This window comes from Procambarus clarkii, chromosome 17 (genome assembly GCF_040958095.1).
Source record: "Procambarus clarkii isolate CNS0578487 chromosome 17, FALCON_Pclarkii_2.0, whole genome shotgun sequence".
Lineage (NCBI taxonomy): Eukaryota > Metazoa > Arthropoda > Malacostraca > Decapoda > Cambaridae > Procambarus > Procambarus clarkii.
This window is the reverse complement of record NC_091166.1, coordinates 42,910,072-42,929,176: the sequence shown is the minus strand read 5'-3', so window position 1 is coordinate 42,929,176 and position 19,105 is coordinate 42,910,072. Positions and strand designations below refer to the sequence as shown.

The following is a 19,105-nucleotide window of genomic DNA, read 5'->3' as shown; positions in this document are numbered from 1 at the left end:
AGAAAAAAATCCTCTCCCTCATTTACATACTTGGACACCGTGTGACTAGGAAGTTTCTGTTCTTTTGAATTTTGGGTTGATTTCGCCGCTAACAATGTGGGAATGTTGTTGTTATGGTCAATATTTGGCCGTTTTGTGCGTGTTTGGACTGTTGTACTCCCTTGCGCAGGGGTGACGGAGGAAGTCTTTATTAAGTAAATTAACGTTTTATTTAATGGGTCCGTGGACGATTAATTTGTCCTGCCTGACTGTTTGTGGAAGCTTTCGTTAAAGAATTAAGTAAAACAAGACAAACAGTTCTATTTGCCAAGAATTCCAGTAGACAACGAACCAAGGTTTTGTTAAAGTTCACACTTAATACAGGTTTTATACATTTTAATTTCAACTGCAAGAGAAGATTCAATACCATCTGAGATGAACACACATGAACTAAATGCGACTTTCAGCAATAAAATTAAATATAATAATTCTGTATTACCATTTCACAGTCTAACTCTGGACAAAAAAGGCACCCAAATGTCCAGTTGGGACATGAGAACAAAGAGCGAGCCACCTCCTCACTCACATCACCCACGAATCAGTGTTTAACATTAAAAATTTAATATTAAGCATGAGTCAACACTCAGCAGCTTTATAAATAAGGAAGATCTTGACAACATTGTGACTGAGTAGAGGGTGAATACTGGTGTTATTAGCCAAGTGCTTCAAGTAACAGAGAGAGTCGTCACGGTGGAGGGGGCATAACTTATACCTGCATTCTTATACAACAATTGTATGTGTTGAAGCAGTATACACAACTGCCAAAAAAAAGAGATGATCGAAGATTAACTTTCTAATATCCGGCGACAATAATAACGTGCATATCCGGCTATACCATAAAACACATTTTTGTATCCGGACTAATATCCTAATATGGGAGGCATCTGTGTCCGTAGTTACCCCATTGCCGGAGATATATATATATATATATATATATATATATATATATATATATATATATATATATATATATATATATATATATAAATACATGAATATATATATATATATATATATAAATATATACATATATATGTAACTAATATTCTAGCATTACATAAAGCACCATAACGAATCAGAGGGGCTAAAAATTATATTGTGGATACCCCCCAAAGATGGCTATAATCCAGCAGCTGTACACGCAATATTAAGTCTTGTGACCTCGAAACCAGTTGTCATGATTCATAGGAGTGTGTGTCAATTCTGTTTAAGGTCTCTTGTCATATCTTAATGTTAGATAAATAGCAAGAGACCCGGTCGTGCCCCACCCACACCTTCACCAGTAGTGAGAGAGACTTACACTTGGCTCCCCTAAGGTTAGGTAGCTGAGTTTCATCAGGATTTTCTTCCTGTATTTCACGTTATATAATTTCACATTACATAATTAAGTAATTATCAAAAGAAGGCGCCAAGCCTTCTATGTAGCCTGAGAAAGACTAAGTAGCCTGGGAAACCATAGTTTAGCAGTTAATTCGTATTGTTCACTTAAATACGTACTGTTATGTTCCTACGTCACAAAGCAATAATCTGAATTTGAATCTTCGTCGAATAAAGAATTGCACTCAATTAATTAATCACAATTTTTTTTGTTAATGTTTGTACATTTATAATCGAGTTAGTTTTGCGCAAAATTACAGTAAATTATTTACATAAGGCAAAGTCATAACAATAGCATAAAACGCCATCATTGTAAGAATGCACTGAGCAAGAGGTCGGTGGCTGACAGCTACAACAATGCTGTGGAGTGACAGCATAAAGTAAATATCACTAGATTGACAGGAAGCTCAAAACGTATCGCCAGACTGACAGAAAAAAAGGACAAAAATCATATCGCTGGATTGACAGAAGGCAACAACAACAACAACAACAACAACAAACTGACAAGGTTGTCACTACAACAAATTGTGTGACCTGGAGCTTTATAATGCTCATCCTTGTGTGTGTGTGTGTGTGTGTGTGTGTGTGTGTGTGTGTGTGTGTGTGTGTGTGGGTGGGTGTGTGTGTGTGTGTGTGTGTGTGTGTGTGTGTGTGTGTGTGTGTGTGTGTGTGTGTGTGTGTGTGTGTGTGTGTGTGTGTGTGGCGATACTTGCAGGGAGAGCTGACAACGGCCCTCAATCATTCCGTGCCCATTATTTACTTAAACTATTATGTATCTATGCACTCAGTATTATGTACTCTTATGAACTTATAAAGTACAAGTATATAATGTTGCATATATAAGCATTTATATACATGTTTATAATATACATATTACAGTATGTACTTAGCAATCTATACAATTAAGGACGAATCAATTATTTATTATTTTTATGCACTTATGTACTTATTATTATGCACTTATTGCTAAAGTACTTGTCTGTTCTCCAGGTACGTGGAGCTTCGTCCTCAAGCTCTACCTCATCTCTGAAACTTTTGGAAGCCGCAGAAGTAAGTTCAAAACTCCGTTTTCCGTTTTTGGTTAAGGGGCATGAGGTTGTTTGGGCACGGGACGACCATACGGCTCTTCAGGTCTGCCCCAGGTGTGGTCTGGGTCTCCCTCAGGTGTGGTCTGGGTCTCCCTCAGGTGTGGTCTGGTTATCCTCCAGGTCTGGTCTGGTTATCCTTTAAGTTTGGTCTGGGTCGCTCCTTCCTCTTGAAGATATTACTCTGCACGATTTTAATGCTACTGTTAGAGCTTCTCTTATTGTTTTGGGGTTCTTTTTCTTTTATGCTTACCTGTAGAATTTATATTTTTCTTGTTATTTTAGCGTATTGTCTCGTTGTTTCATTTTCGTTTGATATCCAGCTTGGTCTCTATAACTTTCCCTTTCTCCCAACATCCACGGCTACCCCCAGCATCCATGGCTGCTCCCAGCATCCACGGCTGCCCCCAGCAACCATGGCTGCTCCCAGCATCCATGGCTGCTCCCAGCATCCATGGCTGCTCCCAGCATCCATGGCTGCTCCCAGCATCCATGGCTGCTCCCAGCATCCATGGCTGCTCCCAGCATCTATGGCTGCTCCCAGCATCCATGGCTGCCCCCAGCATCCATGGCTGCTCCCAGCATCCCTCGCCTCTCCCTGTTTCCTCCCCTCCTCCCTGTCGCTTCATCGTGGCCATAAAACACTGTCTACTTCCTCAACGCTTCCCGACTACTGTTCTTTTTCAAGCCCGAGGCCACAGTTCATTAGCATAGAGGGTGCGGGCGGCCTCTTCCCACGATCCGGAGGTGATGGCGGCGGTTGGCTTGGAGGATTGGGATGGGCGTGAGTAGGCGGGTGGGCGTGAGGTTGGGTTGGGTTTGGGGAAGAGAGTTCGGGTGTACGTTAATATGTGAGAGGGCGGCGTTTCGCTTGGGGATTGGTATAAGCGTGAGAACGGGGTGGTTGGCTCTGTGTAAGTGGGTAGTTGGACGCGGGTCTCCAAGACGTACTCTGACGGCTTAGTAATACCCAGCCAGCCTCGATACAATTTTGCCGGGCCGCATATCGACAGCCCTGATCATATATGACAACTGGGGATAGTGGTAGCTTCTTAAACAAGCCTGATTACCTATACGGCATGTGTAGGCCTTGTTGTTGTGTCTGTATACGTGCCTCTAGGCCAGATCAAGGCCTAATTAATGTTTCTTAAACAAGCAAGAGTGCCTCTAGAAATTTAAGCCTACTTATTTATTTATTTTTTTTTGCAGGGAAATTCCTGCGCGGGCCCTAAGCCTCTGGCTGGCCCACTGATATATTTACTGATTCTTCAAGTGTTTCTAGAACATCATGAGTGTCTCTAGAATTAGTTTTCCTAAATGAGTAGTCTCCACGGCCGTAGGTCCATTAGGCCTACTGTAGTAGAGAGCCTCAGAGGAGCAGCGTGACTGACACATTAGACCGGAGCTACTTAAGCTCCATATTATGAAAAACAGAAGCGCTTCGTATGTATATATTTTTTGAGAGGTTCAGATTTAAGATGGTTGGAGCAGACAGGCAAAAAATATCATATTCCGGAAACAGATGTAAAGGAGAGTGATGAATGGGGAATAAATCAGAATGTCAAGTTGCTGAAGAGGAGAGGAAGATGTGTGTGGGAAAGTGCTTGTGGTTACCAGAGTGCCCTTCCCTTATCGTCTTCCCCTCTCTCTCTCTCTCCTCTCACTCTGCTCACCATATCTCCCACCTCTCTCTCTCCTCCTAACCAGGCTGTCCTCTCAATTTACCCTATACTATCCTCTATCTCTTCCTTTTCCATGCTGTTCTCACTCTATCCCTAACCACGCTGTCTCCTCTCACTCTCTCCTCACCATTCCGTCCCCTCCCCCCACCCCCTCCCCCTCCTGGACTGACTAAAGAGTTCCCCCTCCCCCCCCCCTAGGAATGGTGACTTGGGGGATGTTATGTATGACTTCCCTTAGCTGTGGCATATTCAAATTTCGCAGACAGTTATGAAGAACGTAAATCATGTTATGGGAGGACAGGAGAGCAGGGGGTGGTGGCGCGAGGCTCTGGTGGAGGAGGAGGCGGAGGAGGGGGACGAACATTAAGATAAATACAACAAATTAAAAAGAAGAAGAAGAAGCACTAGGAAAACATGAAAGATGATTCACAGAGACGTGAACCAACATATCAAGAAAATTTTGTCTCCATTGTTTATTTATTATTATTATTGGTAGTATTAATCTTATTAGTAGTACTAGTGATTAATAGTGACGATTATTCTGATGATAATGATATGTGTATAACGCCATATATTTCGGTAATAATGATATGAAATGATATAAACTTCAGAAAACGGAAATTCGATAAGCAACGTTTCGTGTACAGCTTCCTAGTACATCTTGTGACTAAGGAAACATAGACACATCTGTTGGGAACGCAAGCATGAGGTTAGGGAAATTAAAGGGCATTATAACTCATGTGGATTAAAGAGTATATAGTTCATGGACGAACTATTCGTCGAAGTCTTGCCTGCTGGGGTTTCGTGGTGTTGCTGGGCTGAGTGAGGCTGCCCGCCCTCTACCTCTGGTAGCTATTAATTCTGGGACCGTGTGTGGGTATGGGTGTGTGTGTGTGTGTGTGTGTGTGTGTGTGTGTGTGTGTGTGTGTGTGTGTGTGTGTGTGTGTGTGTGTGTGTGTGTGTGTGTGTGTGTGGGTATGGGTGTGTGTGTGTGTGTGTGTGTGTGTGTGTGTGTGTGTGTGTGTGTGTGTGTGTGTGTGTGTGTGTGTGTGTGTGTGTGTGTGTGTTTTAACCTTCAGCTTCTGGTCATTTGCATCATCGATTATCTGGTGTGATGACTTCAGATGGTCTTATGGTTTGTCACATCCACATGCACATTTAACCTTCACTACTCTACTCCCCAAACTCACTCCGTTGACACACACACACACACACACACACACACACACACACACACACACACACACACACACACACACATCAGAAGTCCCTCAGGCCATCCATTGTTCTTTCCCTTTCATTTTGTCATATCCCATCCGAGCACTCTTAAGAGTCATACTGGCTTAGCGCTTTCTCCTGAGAATGCTCTCGTATTACCTCTTAAGCCACTCTGTCTCATCTCAGCTTCCAGGTACCATCTGTGTTTCCTCTTCACTGCCCATCTCATTCAGTATCATGCATGCTGTCTCAGAATGTTCGGTAATATGTTTATTGTTTGTGATGTGTGTCTAGGTATGTATTAACACGATGTACTGAACGGGGTGAGAATAGCTTGATTACCTCATCCCTTTGTGTGTATTTTACCTCAATAAACTTATTTCAATTTCTATTTCAATACATGCTGTGGTCCTGTAGGTTTTGTTGTTGTGAAAAGTCTCGGGATTTTATTTACGCGTTCAAGTAGATGAAGGAGCCATAGTGGGATTGTATATTCGAGGTTTTACCTTTTAATGTCTGCCTCTTTGAGCCCTCTGTAGCGCAGTTTTCTATGTCGCTGGCACATAACCCAGGGTACCGGGTTCGATTCTTGCGGTGGGACTAGGCTGGTTGGGCACGTTTCCTCACAGCTGATGCCACTCTTCACTGATCAGTAGAAAATTACTCGGGAATTAGGCAACTGTTGTGGGTTGCATCCTGGAGAGGGGTCAGTAGTTGGCCTAGGGACACCTCGATAAGCCAAAGTGCAGGCTTCCTGTCCCCGAGAACCAATCTCCAAGACGCCCCACGTTCTGTCGTATTTACTCCTTTAGACATGGCTGGAGGTGGCTCCTACACCTTCAGAGCAGCGCACTTGTTGACCATCTACACAGCCATGCCACCATTTTCCTGTTTCTCTCATTAATTTTCATTTCTAATTGTCTACCATTTCCTTATGTAATCTTATAACTGTATGTTTTACGTAATGCTCAAGTCTTTAATCAAAGATCTCTTCTCTAACAGTATTCTGACATCTAGCTTCGTACGCGTTTAAGGTTCGTGTGTGTATGAGTATGTGGTTTGCGTTTGAGTGCTTGTCTGTGTGTATACGTATATGTGTATGCATTGGAGTGCGTGTATGTATGCGTATGTTTGTGCGTTTGAGGGCGTATGTTAATGCGTATGTGTGTGCGTTTGAGTGCGTGTGCATGTACAGCTCAGGCTCTGAAGACTCCGGATGGACCTTACATCCGGCTGTGCACCTCGATTTAAGGGCGCCAACAACAAGGGGTGAGTGACTGAACGGTCCCTTAACAGTGATACAGTGAACTAATTAAGATCGGCAGTTATTGTAAATGCACGTGTCCACGGTAAATATAACTTCCTCCTACTATCATGTTAATGGTACAGTGTCAAGCCACCATCACGGGAGAGTGTGTTGGAGTGGTTGTTGGTGGTTATAGACAAGATGGCGCTGCTGGTGGTGGTGGTGGTAGTGCTCGTGGTGGTGGTGGTAGTGCTCGTGGTGGGGATGAATGGTCTAGTTGGTGATGCAGGCGTATTGTGGTGGTTCTGAAGGTGATTATGGTAGTGATGTGCTATGATGGTGATGAGGGTAGTGTTGTGGTGGTGGTGGTGAAGGTGGTGGTGATGGTGAGGGCAGAGGAGTGTTGTGGTGGTGATGGTGATGGTGGTAGTGGTGAGGGAAGCGGGGTGTTGTGGTGGTGGCGTGTGGTGGTGGTGGTGCTGGAGGTGGCGATGCAAGTCAGACAGATTGCCTGAATTGGTTCACTTAGTCAGCTACACAAAAACATGGAGGACGACGATTGGCTGGAGGTGGAGGAGGAGGAGGAGGAGGAGGGGGCCCAAAGGGGGGACGAGAACAAGGAGGAAGAGGAAAAGGAGTGAGAGGAGGAGGAGGAGGAGGAGGACAGGGAATAGGTAGAGGCAGCAAAGATGAATAGAGGAGAATTGAGAAGGGGATTAGGGCTAAAAGGGAGGAAAGTAAGAGGGAGAAAGAAGATGAGATGGTGATGAGTACAGAGATGATAAGTGTGGTGATAATAATGATGATGATGGTAAGGATGATGATTGTGATGTGTGATGATTGTGATAATGACGATGGTGATGATGACAAACACGAGAATATCAGCATACATTAGCTATTAATAATAATAATTCGCCACATTAAAAATATTAGGGAAGAACGAGGCAGAAGAAGAAGAAGAAGATGAACAAACGCAACAAATGAAAAAGGAGAAGCCAAAAATGATGTGTAAAACATATGGCGGGCGGGTCAGACAGAGACAATTTTAAGCTTGAGAAAATATGGTTGAGAGATAAGCGGCGATATTTATATCTGTGATCGTAAATAAAACGACATGGACAGGGCGATATAGTGGCGCGAGAGAGATGTGTTGGAGTCGAGAGAAAGGAGAGGAATATATTGGTAATTGGTGTGGTGGAGTGAGACGAGCAGGAGGAGGAGCTGACGGTTAGGAGGAAGGAGGAGAAGGATTGTGGGATGACCTCAGCTTACTCATGAATGGTGAGTCATATGACATTCATTTATTGTGATCGCGAGGAGCGGAGGTGGTGGTGGCAGATGTGGTAGTGGCTGTGGTGGTGGTGGTGGTGGTGGTTGAAGTGTTGATTGCGGTGGTACTTCGGCTAAATTTCCGTTTCCAGCTTCCACCTGTGTCCTCTTGTCGTGCTTTCTCTCAATCTGACGAGGCATTCCCTGTTTACCTTATCTATGTTATCCTATTTGTGTGCCTCTGGTGTGAGAGTGTCGGAATTATATCCACTCCCAGATCCTTCCCTCCTGTAGCTGCCTTCTGGTCTCCTCTCTTCCTTTCCCATCCTCATTACTTTACACTTATAGGGATTGAAGTCCAGCCACCATTTATTTGGCCACTTCTGGAGTTTGTCAAGGTCCTCCTACGATCTCCACAAGGTGGCAGTGTAGGTGGTGACTGGTGGTGGCAGTGTAGGTGGTGACTGGTGGCGGCAGTGTAGGGTAGTGACTGGTGACAGTGGTGATAGTGGCGGTGGCATGAGCGGTGATGGTGCAGCCCCTCAACACGCCCGGTACACTGTTCAGTATTTTTAGCTCCTTACTCTCCATACTCACAAAGTACTCACAATAATACCCTCTGCTCACGCTGCTTTTGTGTGTGTTGTCGCTCACGTCTCGCAGTTGGTGGTGACAAGTACGGCTCTTTGTGGCCGGGATCAGTAAGGTTGCACGGAGTATCAGTCGTGCTCGGCTCGTGTGTTGCATAATAAAGCAGTCTTACCATAGCCTCCATTATTACCCTTATGGCTTCAACGATAATGGGAAGCGGTCCCCCTGTATCCCCCGCGGAAACTGCGTGAATAGTATAATAACGTCGGCTAGTGTATGGGTGTGTTGATCGCGCGTGTCTGCTCCTCGCTAAGCCAAGGAACAAAGTTGGGCAGGGAAGCAGAGCGCCGCGATATTCATGCCTTATCTGCCACAAACCCAAAATAGAGCATTATAAAGACTTCACCAGTGACAGGCGGGCTTGGATGCTATAACGACACGCGCTTATTGTTACTATTGTCTCGTATAATGGTCCTTTTAGACACCTTGTATTGTATCAGTAGAATGCATAGTAGTCCTCGCTTATCGTTAGGTTCATGATGGTAGAGTTGTGTGCTGGTGGAGGGAGAGGAGAAAGCCCGTAGTGGGTTACACGCTACACGATGGGCCGCCGCCGTCAGGCATTCTTGAGGCAACCCCACCTGGAGAGGTGGAGGAGGAGCGGCTGTAATGTGTGATTGGTAGGGATTTGGTGACGAGTGGATCCAATCAGGAAGCGGATGGCACTCCACCCCTCCTCCACTCAACACACTCGGCCACCAATTGAGGTGAACCAGTGAATACAAAGCATGTGTAGAAGAGGAAGAAGAGCATGAAGGTTATTGGAGGAGAGAGAAGAAATCTGGATAATAACGAACTGGATTTGTTATATACAGAAGAGTCACTCTGACCAGAACCTGGAGTGCAACACGTGACGTTGGGAAAACACTATTTTGATTTCAAATGCCACATCTCAATAAACCCCCCCCCCCCTCCAAACCCCTCCAATCGCTTCTTTCTCTGGAGACATAGATATAAATAACTGCTTACAGTCCATTTTAATTAATTGCTTACAGCACTACATACATGTCTTGGGGAACGTCCATGCGATATTCCAGCCTCGTTGTTGTTGTTGTTTTAGATTTAGCTACTCAGAATGAAATGTCTATGTAGCACGGGCTATGGCGAGCCCGTAAACTCCAGCCTCGTGGAGGTGGTGCTTCCACATTCGACACCAACGAGATATGCCACTCTCGTCCAACCCAAATGGTCGCCAACGAACCCCCACATAAAAGACGATGATGCAAATCTAGACATCAAATGAAAGTATCTAAACGGGTCATTGTTCAAGCACAGTAAGATCATTTTGCACTGTCTTAGATGTATTTGTGGAGAGGAAGAAACGAGGAAGGAGCAATATGAAGCAGGTGGGTTAATAGGGTGACAGGCGGAGAAATGGAGAGAGTGAAGAGGGCACTTACAGAGCAAGAGATAAAAACGAAGCAAAGGGAGGGAGTAAGAGAGAACAAGAAGAATTTTAAGATATACAGAAGAGTAATAAGGAGGCAAGTGTACGTTAAAATTGTGAACGGTATGAAAGGCTACAGAAAGAAAATTTGGATAATGAAGATTATAGAGAGAGGAAGGATAGATCCCTACTCTCCTCTAGCCTTGGGGAACCCCTCCAGGCCAATTCCCCTCCTCCCAGCTTATGGGACGAACCTCCCTAATGCCAAAGAATGCCACCACCCCAGCCCAGAGATGACTATCCTCCCCTAGCCCAGCCCAGACATCATCAAATTCATGTGTCAGTCGGCGTGGTTGCAGTAACTGTGAGCAAGTGTCGGAGCTCTCTGGTGACCCCGTCTCCAGTGCCTGGCTCCGCTAAATCGTTAGCCATGGCGGCACTCTCTTCACTCAGGGGCTGGCCCTTCCCTGCTGATGATGGTGTGTGTGTGTGTGTGTGTGTGTGTGTGTGTGTGTGTGTGTGTGTGTGTGTGTGTGTGTGTGTGTGTGTGTGTGTGTGTGTGTGTGTATTTACTCACCTAGTTGTGCTTGTGTGTGTGTGTGTGTACACGTACAGGCGTGTTTGGAGAATTAAGTGTAATATGCACAGGTACCTTCAACGAAACATACATACATGCACATACATAAAATGCACTCATGCGCTCAAACTCAGACCGCATAATCACACAGAACAATAATTTACAGAAGACCGCCCTCGAGTCGAGACAGAAAACGGAGAATCCGATCTTGAAGAGATAACCAAAGGGATATTATCTAATGCTTCTTCTTGGAATCCACAATTATCCGTGACTCTCAAGCTGAAAATAAACACCAGATAGACATCTGATGACGAACTTGTAAGAAAGTGCTTTTTAAATTATGAAAACATGTTACGCAGGAAATATATATAATATTGCCATCAGCAGGAGTTGATAGTTCAGTTTGAAGAGTTGTTACACACACACACACACACACACACACACACACACACACACACACACACACACACACACACACACACACACACACACACACACACACACACACACAAAGTGTTATAAGCCACAAGGCGCTGTTCTGCTAACTGTGTTACAACACAATTTACTTTAATTATTAACACAAGAGTATTAATGTTTTCCCCAAATGTTGAATATTTCTTGGACACTCCTTGCTTGTTTTGGTACGGTGTGTGTACTCACCTAGTTGTGCCTGCAGGATCGAGCATTTCGCTCTTGGATCCCGCCTTTTCTGCCGCCGGGTGTTTAAAGCAATGACTGTCCTGTCCTACTTGTGTGTGTGTGTGTGTGTGTGTATTCACCTAGTTGTGTTTGCCGGGGTTGAGCTCTACTCTTTCGGTCCGCCTCTCAACTGTTACTAACTATTAACTACCACCCCCCCCCCACACACACACACACACCAAAGAAGCACACATCCACGCCGTAACAGCTAACTCCCAGGTATCTATTTACTGCTAGGTAACAGGGGGCACCAGGGTGAATGAAGCTCTGTCCATTTGTCTCTGCCGGCGCCGGGAATCGAACCCGGGCCACTTTTTTTTCCACACCACACACACGTAGGGAGATGTGACGGTGTTTATGGCCTGAGAAGAAGTCACCGCTTGACACCATTGAATTATGACCTTATATGTCCACAGTGTAAATGTTAGTGCTGGTGGGTGGATAAGGTGTGGTCCCTGCTTCACCATCCTGTCACCCCTAACATCCAGGGGTCCCACCAACACACACACTGACTCTCCTATTACCAGCGTAGTTGGTACAGATAGACATCTACTGCATCACCTCAACAAAATGCATCAAAATGGGGATCAAGATGCAGCTAGGATGACATCTTTCCAAGCTCGCAGCATCCTCATATGTCCATCCATCTTCTGTCACTTAGTCGACTCCGATGTCAATGTTGCTGTCTTCATGCCCACCCCTAGCAACCTCTCCTGCTCCTGCTGCTATCTTCATGCCCACCCCTAGCAACCTCTCCTGCTCCTGCTGCTATCTTCATGCCCACCCAAGCAACCTCTCCTGCCCCTGCTGCTATCTTCATGCCCACCCAAGCAACCTCTCCTGCCCCTGCTGCTCTCTCCACACCCATGCTCAACCATTCCTGTCGTAAGCTAGTACCCTCACCTCCCAGCAAGACTCCTGTCGTTTTCAGCCTCTTCTGTCACCCAGCTTCCCTTTGCCATTACTGCAATACCTTCCGCCCCTGCTGGACCCTGCCATTCCTGCTGCCAGTGGCACTGTGTCGGCAAGTACCGGCCACTGCCCCGCACTAACCCTCGGTTATTCTACTGGCCTGACCCCCTTTATGTGTGAGCAAGACGACTGCCTTGTCACGTCCTGCCACCCACCGCTCACTGGCACTCACCGCCCGCTGACACCTATCCCTCGCTCCCATACAAAGGGCCGTTGCCACCCACCGCCATCACAAAACCCACAAACCTGCTTCCACCCATGCGCCACCCACTGTCACTACGAAACCCACAAATCTGCTACCCCAGCCCAGCTACGCCAATTACACTACAACTCACTGCCACTCATTGCTGCCCACTGTACCTACTTCCCTCTCAGAGTACTCTGCCAACCACTACAATAATTTTTCCATTTACCGCAAATTTCTTTCACTTCCCCGAATGCACTAAAAATTGTTTTCATCCTTCAAATATGCATTCATGACCCAAGTGGTCCGGTTCCTTCAATGTGTTCTCTTATCTCACCTCTTATTATGTCCTCGTACTCTTCCCCCGTACTATAAGCAACAGTCGTGCTAGTTGAGTATTCTCTCCTGATAATTACCCCATATTTCGAATTTCCACCACACCAGCTCTGTCAGCGTGTTAGAGTACTGCCTGATAATACAAGCTAATGGCATCACACTGGCGAGAAGCCGTAGGTAAAAGCGGAGTTTATTATTTAAATGACTATTTATTTCTTACGCCCATTTGCTTTCCCCAAGAGAAACAAGGCAGCGGACCAAAGCCCACCTGGGAAAAACAGGCTCTTATTACCACGCTACAGAAACCAGGCGATGCTTTGCGGAATATTCAAATGAGTTAAAAAAAATAATTATATGAGAAAAAAAAACAATGGCCAGCGAAGGTAATTGTATGCACTAATGTTTTCCAAAAATGCGAGCGCGTTTTTTTTTAATGTGATTATGAAGTCATGCCACTTCGCTTCACAATCTCAAAAGGAAATATCCGATTACGCAAGTCCCGTCATAAACATCCTGGCCAGAAAATATTACTACAGAATCTTCCAAGCAGCCTGGTTCACCCACCAGACTCTTGCCCCTGGTTCACCCACCAGACTCTTGCCCCTGGTTCACCCACCAGACTCTTGCCCCTGGTTCACCCACCAGACGCTTGCCCCTGGTTCACCCACCAGACTCTTGCCCCTGGTTCACCCACCAGACTCTTGCCCCTGGTTCACCCACCAGACTCTTGCCCCTGGTTCACCCACCAGACGCTTGCCCCTGGTTCACCCACCAGACTCTTGCCCCTGGTTCACCCACCAGACTCTTGCCCCTGGTTCACCCACCAGACTCTTGCCCCTGGTTCACCCACCAGACGCTTGCCCCTGGTTCACCCACCAGACTCTTGCGCCTGGTTCACCCACCAGACTCTTGCCCCTGGTTCACCCACCAGACGCTTGCCCCTGGTTCACCCACCAGACTCTTGCCCCTGGTTCACCCACCAGACTCTTGCCCCTGGTTCACCCACCACACTCTTGCCCCTGGTTCACCCACCAGACTCTTGCCCCTGGTTCACCCACCAGACTCTTGCCCCTGGTTCACCCACCACACTCTTGCCCCTGGTTCACCCACCAGACGCTTGCCCCTGGTTCACCCACCAGACTCTTGCCCCTGGTTCACCCACCACACACACATGCCCCTTTGCATTTGTCTAAATAAAAAAATACCCACTGATAAATATAGAAAATAACTATAAAATATGTCTAAGCTATCTACCTTAGTAACCATAAAATGTGAAATTCAAGTTGGAACCCTACATAATATATAATATTATATATATATATATATATATATATATATATATATATATATATATATATATATATATATATATATATATATATATATATATCTGAACATAATGGGACTAGAGTATCCCGCGAGTCTGTAAGGTAGATGAGATCTCTTCGAGTGCCGATGTTTTAACCCTTATTGCTAATGGCCGGATGCGAGGCCGCTGCCCGCTGGGTCTGTGCGAAGCCCAACATTGAATGGCCGACTGCCGAATGACACCATCTTTATGCTATATGGGAATGGTTCTCTGTGTTTGAAACTGGGATTTTCGCTGGTGTATCTGGCGAGAGTAGACTTATTTTGCCCCCCAGGCCTTGCCCTAAAAATTAGGAAGGAAAAAATACAAAATGGACTCCGTTGAAAAAAAAAGGATGCAAGGATTAACTTTTTAGTCAGAGATGAGCAGGGTATGTTCATCATGCCTAGATATTATACTGTGTGTGTTTGTGTGTGTGTGTGTGTGTGTGTGTGTGTGTGTGTGTGTGTGTGTGTGTGTGTGTGTTCACCTAGTTGTGTTTGCGGGGGTTGAGCTTTGCTCTTTCGGCCCGTCTCTCAACTGTCAATCAACTGTTTACTAACTACTTTTTTTCCCACACCATACACATCCCAGGAAGCAGCCCTTGACAGCTGACTAACTCCCAGGTACCTATTTACTGCTAGGTAACAGGGGCATACAGGGTGAAAGAAACTTTGCCCATTTGTTGCTGCCTGGTGCGGGAATCGAACCCGCACCACAGAATTACGAGTCCTGCGAGTCCTGTGTGTGTGTGTGCGCGCGCGTGCGCTTCCTCGCCTATTTGTAACTGCAGGATCAAACATCAGTGTTTTTGTGTACACAAACAAACAAACAGGGGCTTGTATCATCATGATACGTTAAAAAAACTGTCATGTTCATAAATTGTATGTATCATGTTCAAAAATATATATGTATCATGTTCATCAACTACAAGCATCATGTTCACAAACTACATGTATCATCTTCGTAAATTGCATGAATCGTGTTCATAAACTACATATATTATGCTAACCTGCATGTATCGTGTTCACAAACTACTTGTATCATGTTCACACACTGCACGTATCCTGCCCTGTACACCGTTTCCCCTCCCGCTTGACCACAGGCATGCTGGGCACTGGGTAAATACCGCCAAGATGTGACACAATAATGGTAGCCTACGGTGATTATCACACGTTGTTGAGGTGACTTGCGGTCTCATAGGCGCGTTGTTGGTGGCGGTGGTACTCACCTAGTTGTGCTTGCGGTGGTTGAGCTCTGGCTCTTGGGTCCCGCCTCTCGACTGTCAATCAACTGGTGTACAGATTCTGGGTCAGTGTGCTAGTGGTGGTGTGTTTTGATGCGTTGACAGTAATATAGACGTCACGGTGCGTACAGGCTAGTGACAACGGAAGCGATGCGTCTGCGGTGCGACTAATGCGCCCCCCCCCCCATCTATCGCCCTGGTCAGCAGGATGTTTGCGGTTTGATACGCTATCATCTAACTATAGATTTTTTTGGTCAAGATATATCGTAATACTTGTGGCCAGCGACGAGGGGAGAGAGAGAGAGAGAGAGAGAGAGAGAGAGAGAGAGAGAGAGAGAGAGAGAGAGAGAGAGAGAGAGAGAGAGAGAGAGAGAGAGAGAGAGAGAGAGAGGGGGAGAGAGAGAGAGGGGGAGGGGGAGAGAGAGAGAGAGAGAGAGAGAGAGAGAGAGAGAGAGAGAGAGAGAGAGAGAGAGAGAGAGAGAGAGAGAGAGAGAGAGAGAGAGAGAGAGAGAGAGAGAGAGAGAGAGAGAGAGAGAGAGAGAGAGAGAGAGAGAGAGAGAGAGAGAGAGAGAGAGAGAGAGAGAGAGAGAGAGAGAGAGAGAGAGAGAGAGAGAGAATATGAGAGCGATCCATTGACATGTAAAGTTGCGTGTCGTTCCTTTGAAAACATTGGAGACAGCAATGAGCAGAGAATACCAAGAAACCATAAACAGGAGTGGCGTCCGTGAGTTACGAACTCTGCCATCTCAGCGTTTAGGTGGGAACCATCTCAGCTGGAATTCCCTCAAGCGAGAGGCAAAGCAGCCTAAGTAAGCGATGACCAAGACCTCAACCTCATGTATGGACAGACAGACAGACAGACAGACAGACAGACAGACACCGGACTTAAGTTGGCTTCCTGAAGCAACTCCTCCCGTCTGTGCCCACCATCAAAACATAGGACAGACGGGTTCACAACGCATAAGTCAGAGACCAACTTATTAAGATCTACATACGTTATTATTTAACTTACCGTTTGGGTTGCCCCCAACCATACCACTCACTGACCCATGGCCACCCACCATCTCAACCATGGCTACCCACCTTCACCACCCTTGGTCACCCACCTCCCCCACCTTGGTCACCCACCTCCCCCACCTTGGTCACCCACCTGCCCACCCCTGGCCGCCCACCAACCTCGCCACTGCGTCGCCTTACATAATTCATACCATCGCCGCCGCCGACACATGACAACCGGGAATTAAAGAAATACCACCGCACTATAACTCGCGAGATGATTACAGCGAGCGAGCCCCGCAGGAAACATAACCTCATCTCAAAAGTCAACAACACCAGATGTAGTAAATTCGATTTGATTTTCTAGCCTGCGAGCAGTATAGCCTTGAGATTGGAGCTAAGAGGTCTGGGTGTAGCATATTGCCCGGGATAATAGCCTAATGCTGGGTAGATTGAGGAAAGAACTAACCGTGGGTCTCATATGCAATACACATCAACTACAAGGTCAACTAGTTGTAATGGTGGTGTGGCGTTCGCTATGATAGGTTTCTGGGCCCTTTGTGGTTTCCTTCATTTCTTGGGCTTTAATTAACTGCATGAGCGGATAGTTTTTCTCTGTATCCATCACATTGGGAGCCTTATTTATGTTCAATTTGAGATTTCTTTCACTTTGCATCATTGGTGCTTTGATATTTCAGTTTTCATCACCGGTATTTAAGTAACATTACCGTGAAGATTACACGGACAATAACTTTAAAGGACCAATAGCCGTTGCCCATCCACCAGCACATAGGCGTGTGGGAAGAATTATGACGAGGTATCTCGCTGTTACAAAAACCGAAGGAGACGAACTTGATTATTCAAGCCTTCGGAATGTTCGCAAACCGTTCGCTGGGATATTTACAACGCACAACGAAACATGGGTATACATGAGATGGATGAGGTACTGAGGATTTATGACACGACGCATGGCGGCGTAGGGAAGCAATGAGAAGGCAGTGCGGCGCGGCGCAGCGTGCGCGCGCCTGGCCAACAAGCACGACCACACGCAATCACAAAGACTGCCGACACCTACACGTCCCTTGCTTCAATAAGTGACCTTGGGGGAGGTTTTTCTACCCGCGTCTAGCATAGAAAAGTATGTGAACCAATTACATCATCCTGAGTAACAACAGCACGACAACTACCACCATTATCACTACCACCACCATCTCTGTTATCACTTCTGCTACAGTTACCACTATTACTACTACTACTACTACTACCACCACCACCACCACTACTGCCACGAGCAATGCAAGTTTTCACCTACATCAAAAAACCCAAACACAATACAACGCCGACAAATCCACAATCTCTAGACAATGACCTCAAATGAGCAAGCAAATGAAATCTTCCTTGATCCTGTCTTCATACCACAACTTCTTATCCTCATATCCCAGCTCCTTGTCCTTATACCCAAGCTTCTTGTCCTCATATCCTAGCATTTTATCCTCATATCCCAGCTCCTTGTCCTCATATCCTAGTTCCTTGTCCTCATACCCAAGCTTCTTGTCCTCATATCCCAGCTCCTAGTCCTCATATCCCAGCTCCTTGACCTCATATCCCAGCCCCTTGTCCTCATATCTCAGCTCCTTGTCCTCATATCCCAGCTCCTTGTCCTCATACCCCATTGAAGTGCTAAATAGTTATACTGGCTTAACGCTTTCTCCTGATACCCTAATCTTGGCCTTCCGTCGTGGCATGGGACGAGGGATGTGTCAACTCTGGGCACAGAGCGAGGCTGGGCTAGATCACGGGGATGGTGGGGGGCAGGAAGAGCAGTGAGGGCTTAGGGGCCGACACCACTACCACCACCACCTGCATCACCACCACTACCTACATCGACAGTAGCACCATCTATACACCACAAGCACCACCACCCACACCACTAGAACCAGCATGAGAAATACAATCGATACCAGCACTCCCATGAGTACCACACAGCTAGCAGACCTACCACCACCAACACCAGCGGCATGGGAACCACCAACATCGCAAGTCACCACCATCGCCACAACAACCAGGCCACCATTTCCTCTACCAGATGTCATACAATCATCAGTCCTATGTGACTGGGATGCGTGTGATCTAGCACCATTCAGAGAGTGTGGTTCTTGGCGCCCTGGGCTCCTCCGCTCCTTGGATGCTGCACCTGTTTAGTGCCTCCTCTTAAGAGCTGGACGCTACTTTGAGTTGTGTTAAAAGGATATTTTGTAACTGCTAAAAGGTGTTTGGTATAGATGTTCTAAATGAACTGTGAACGTGTGTGTGTGTGTGTGTGTGTGTGTGTGTGAGAGAGAGAGAGAGAGAGAGAGAGAGAGAGAGAGAGAGAGAGAGAGAGAGAGAGAGAGAGAGAGAGAGAGAGAGAGAGAGAGAGAGAGAGAGAGAGAGAGAGAGAGAGAGAGAGAGAGAGGAATAAAAGATCGAAATACTTTTTCCTAAGGGGACTAGCACCTCTAGTGGTCCATTGTATACCTTTTTTCACAGCGTGGAGCACCACCCACCATTCCCCCTCCCATAGCACCACCTACCATTCCCCCTCCCATAGCACCACCTACCATTCCCCCTCCCATAGCACCACCTACCATTCCCCCTCCCATAGCACCACCCACCATTCCCCCTCCCATAGCACCACCCACCATTCCCCCTCCCATAGCACCACCCACCATTCCCCCTCCCATAGCACCACCCACCATTCCCCCTCCCATAGCACCACCCACCATTCCCCCTCCCATAGCACCACCCACCATT

The 19,105-nt window shown here is 46.4% G+C and overlaps 1 protein-coding gene and 1 long non-coding RNA gene across 14 annotated transcripts in view; one reads left to right on the top strand and one right to left on the bottom strand.

The window, feature by feature from the left end:
* Positions 1-19,105, top strand: part of LOC123772554 (homeobox protein, cut) — a 589,385-nt gene that overhangs the window by 325,330 nt on the left and 244,950 nt on the right. For 12 of the 13 annotated variants that reach the window (XM_069325910.1, XM_069325908.1, XM_069325902.1 and 9 more), the window contains one exon: positions 2,407-2,466. The exons of the other annotated variant lie outside the window; for it this stretch is intronic. In XM_069325910.1, coding sequence (XP_069182011.1) covers positions 2,407-2,466 — 60 coding nt within the window. The remainder of the gene's footprint in view (positions 1-2,406; positions 2,467-19,105) is intronic. 13 annotated transcript variants of the gene reach the window in all.
* LOC138365532 (uncharacterized) overlaps positions 1-19,105 on the bottom strand; it is a 565,144-nt gene that overhangs the window by 509,578 nt on the left and 36,461 nt on the right. The gene's annotated exons all lie outside the window — the stretch shown is intronic.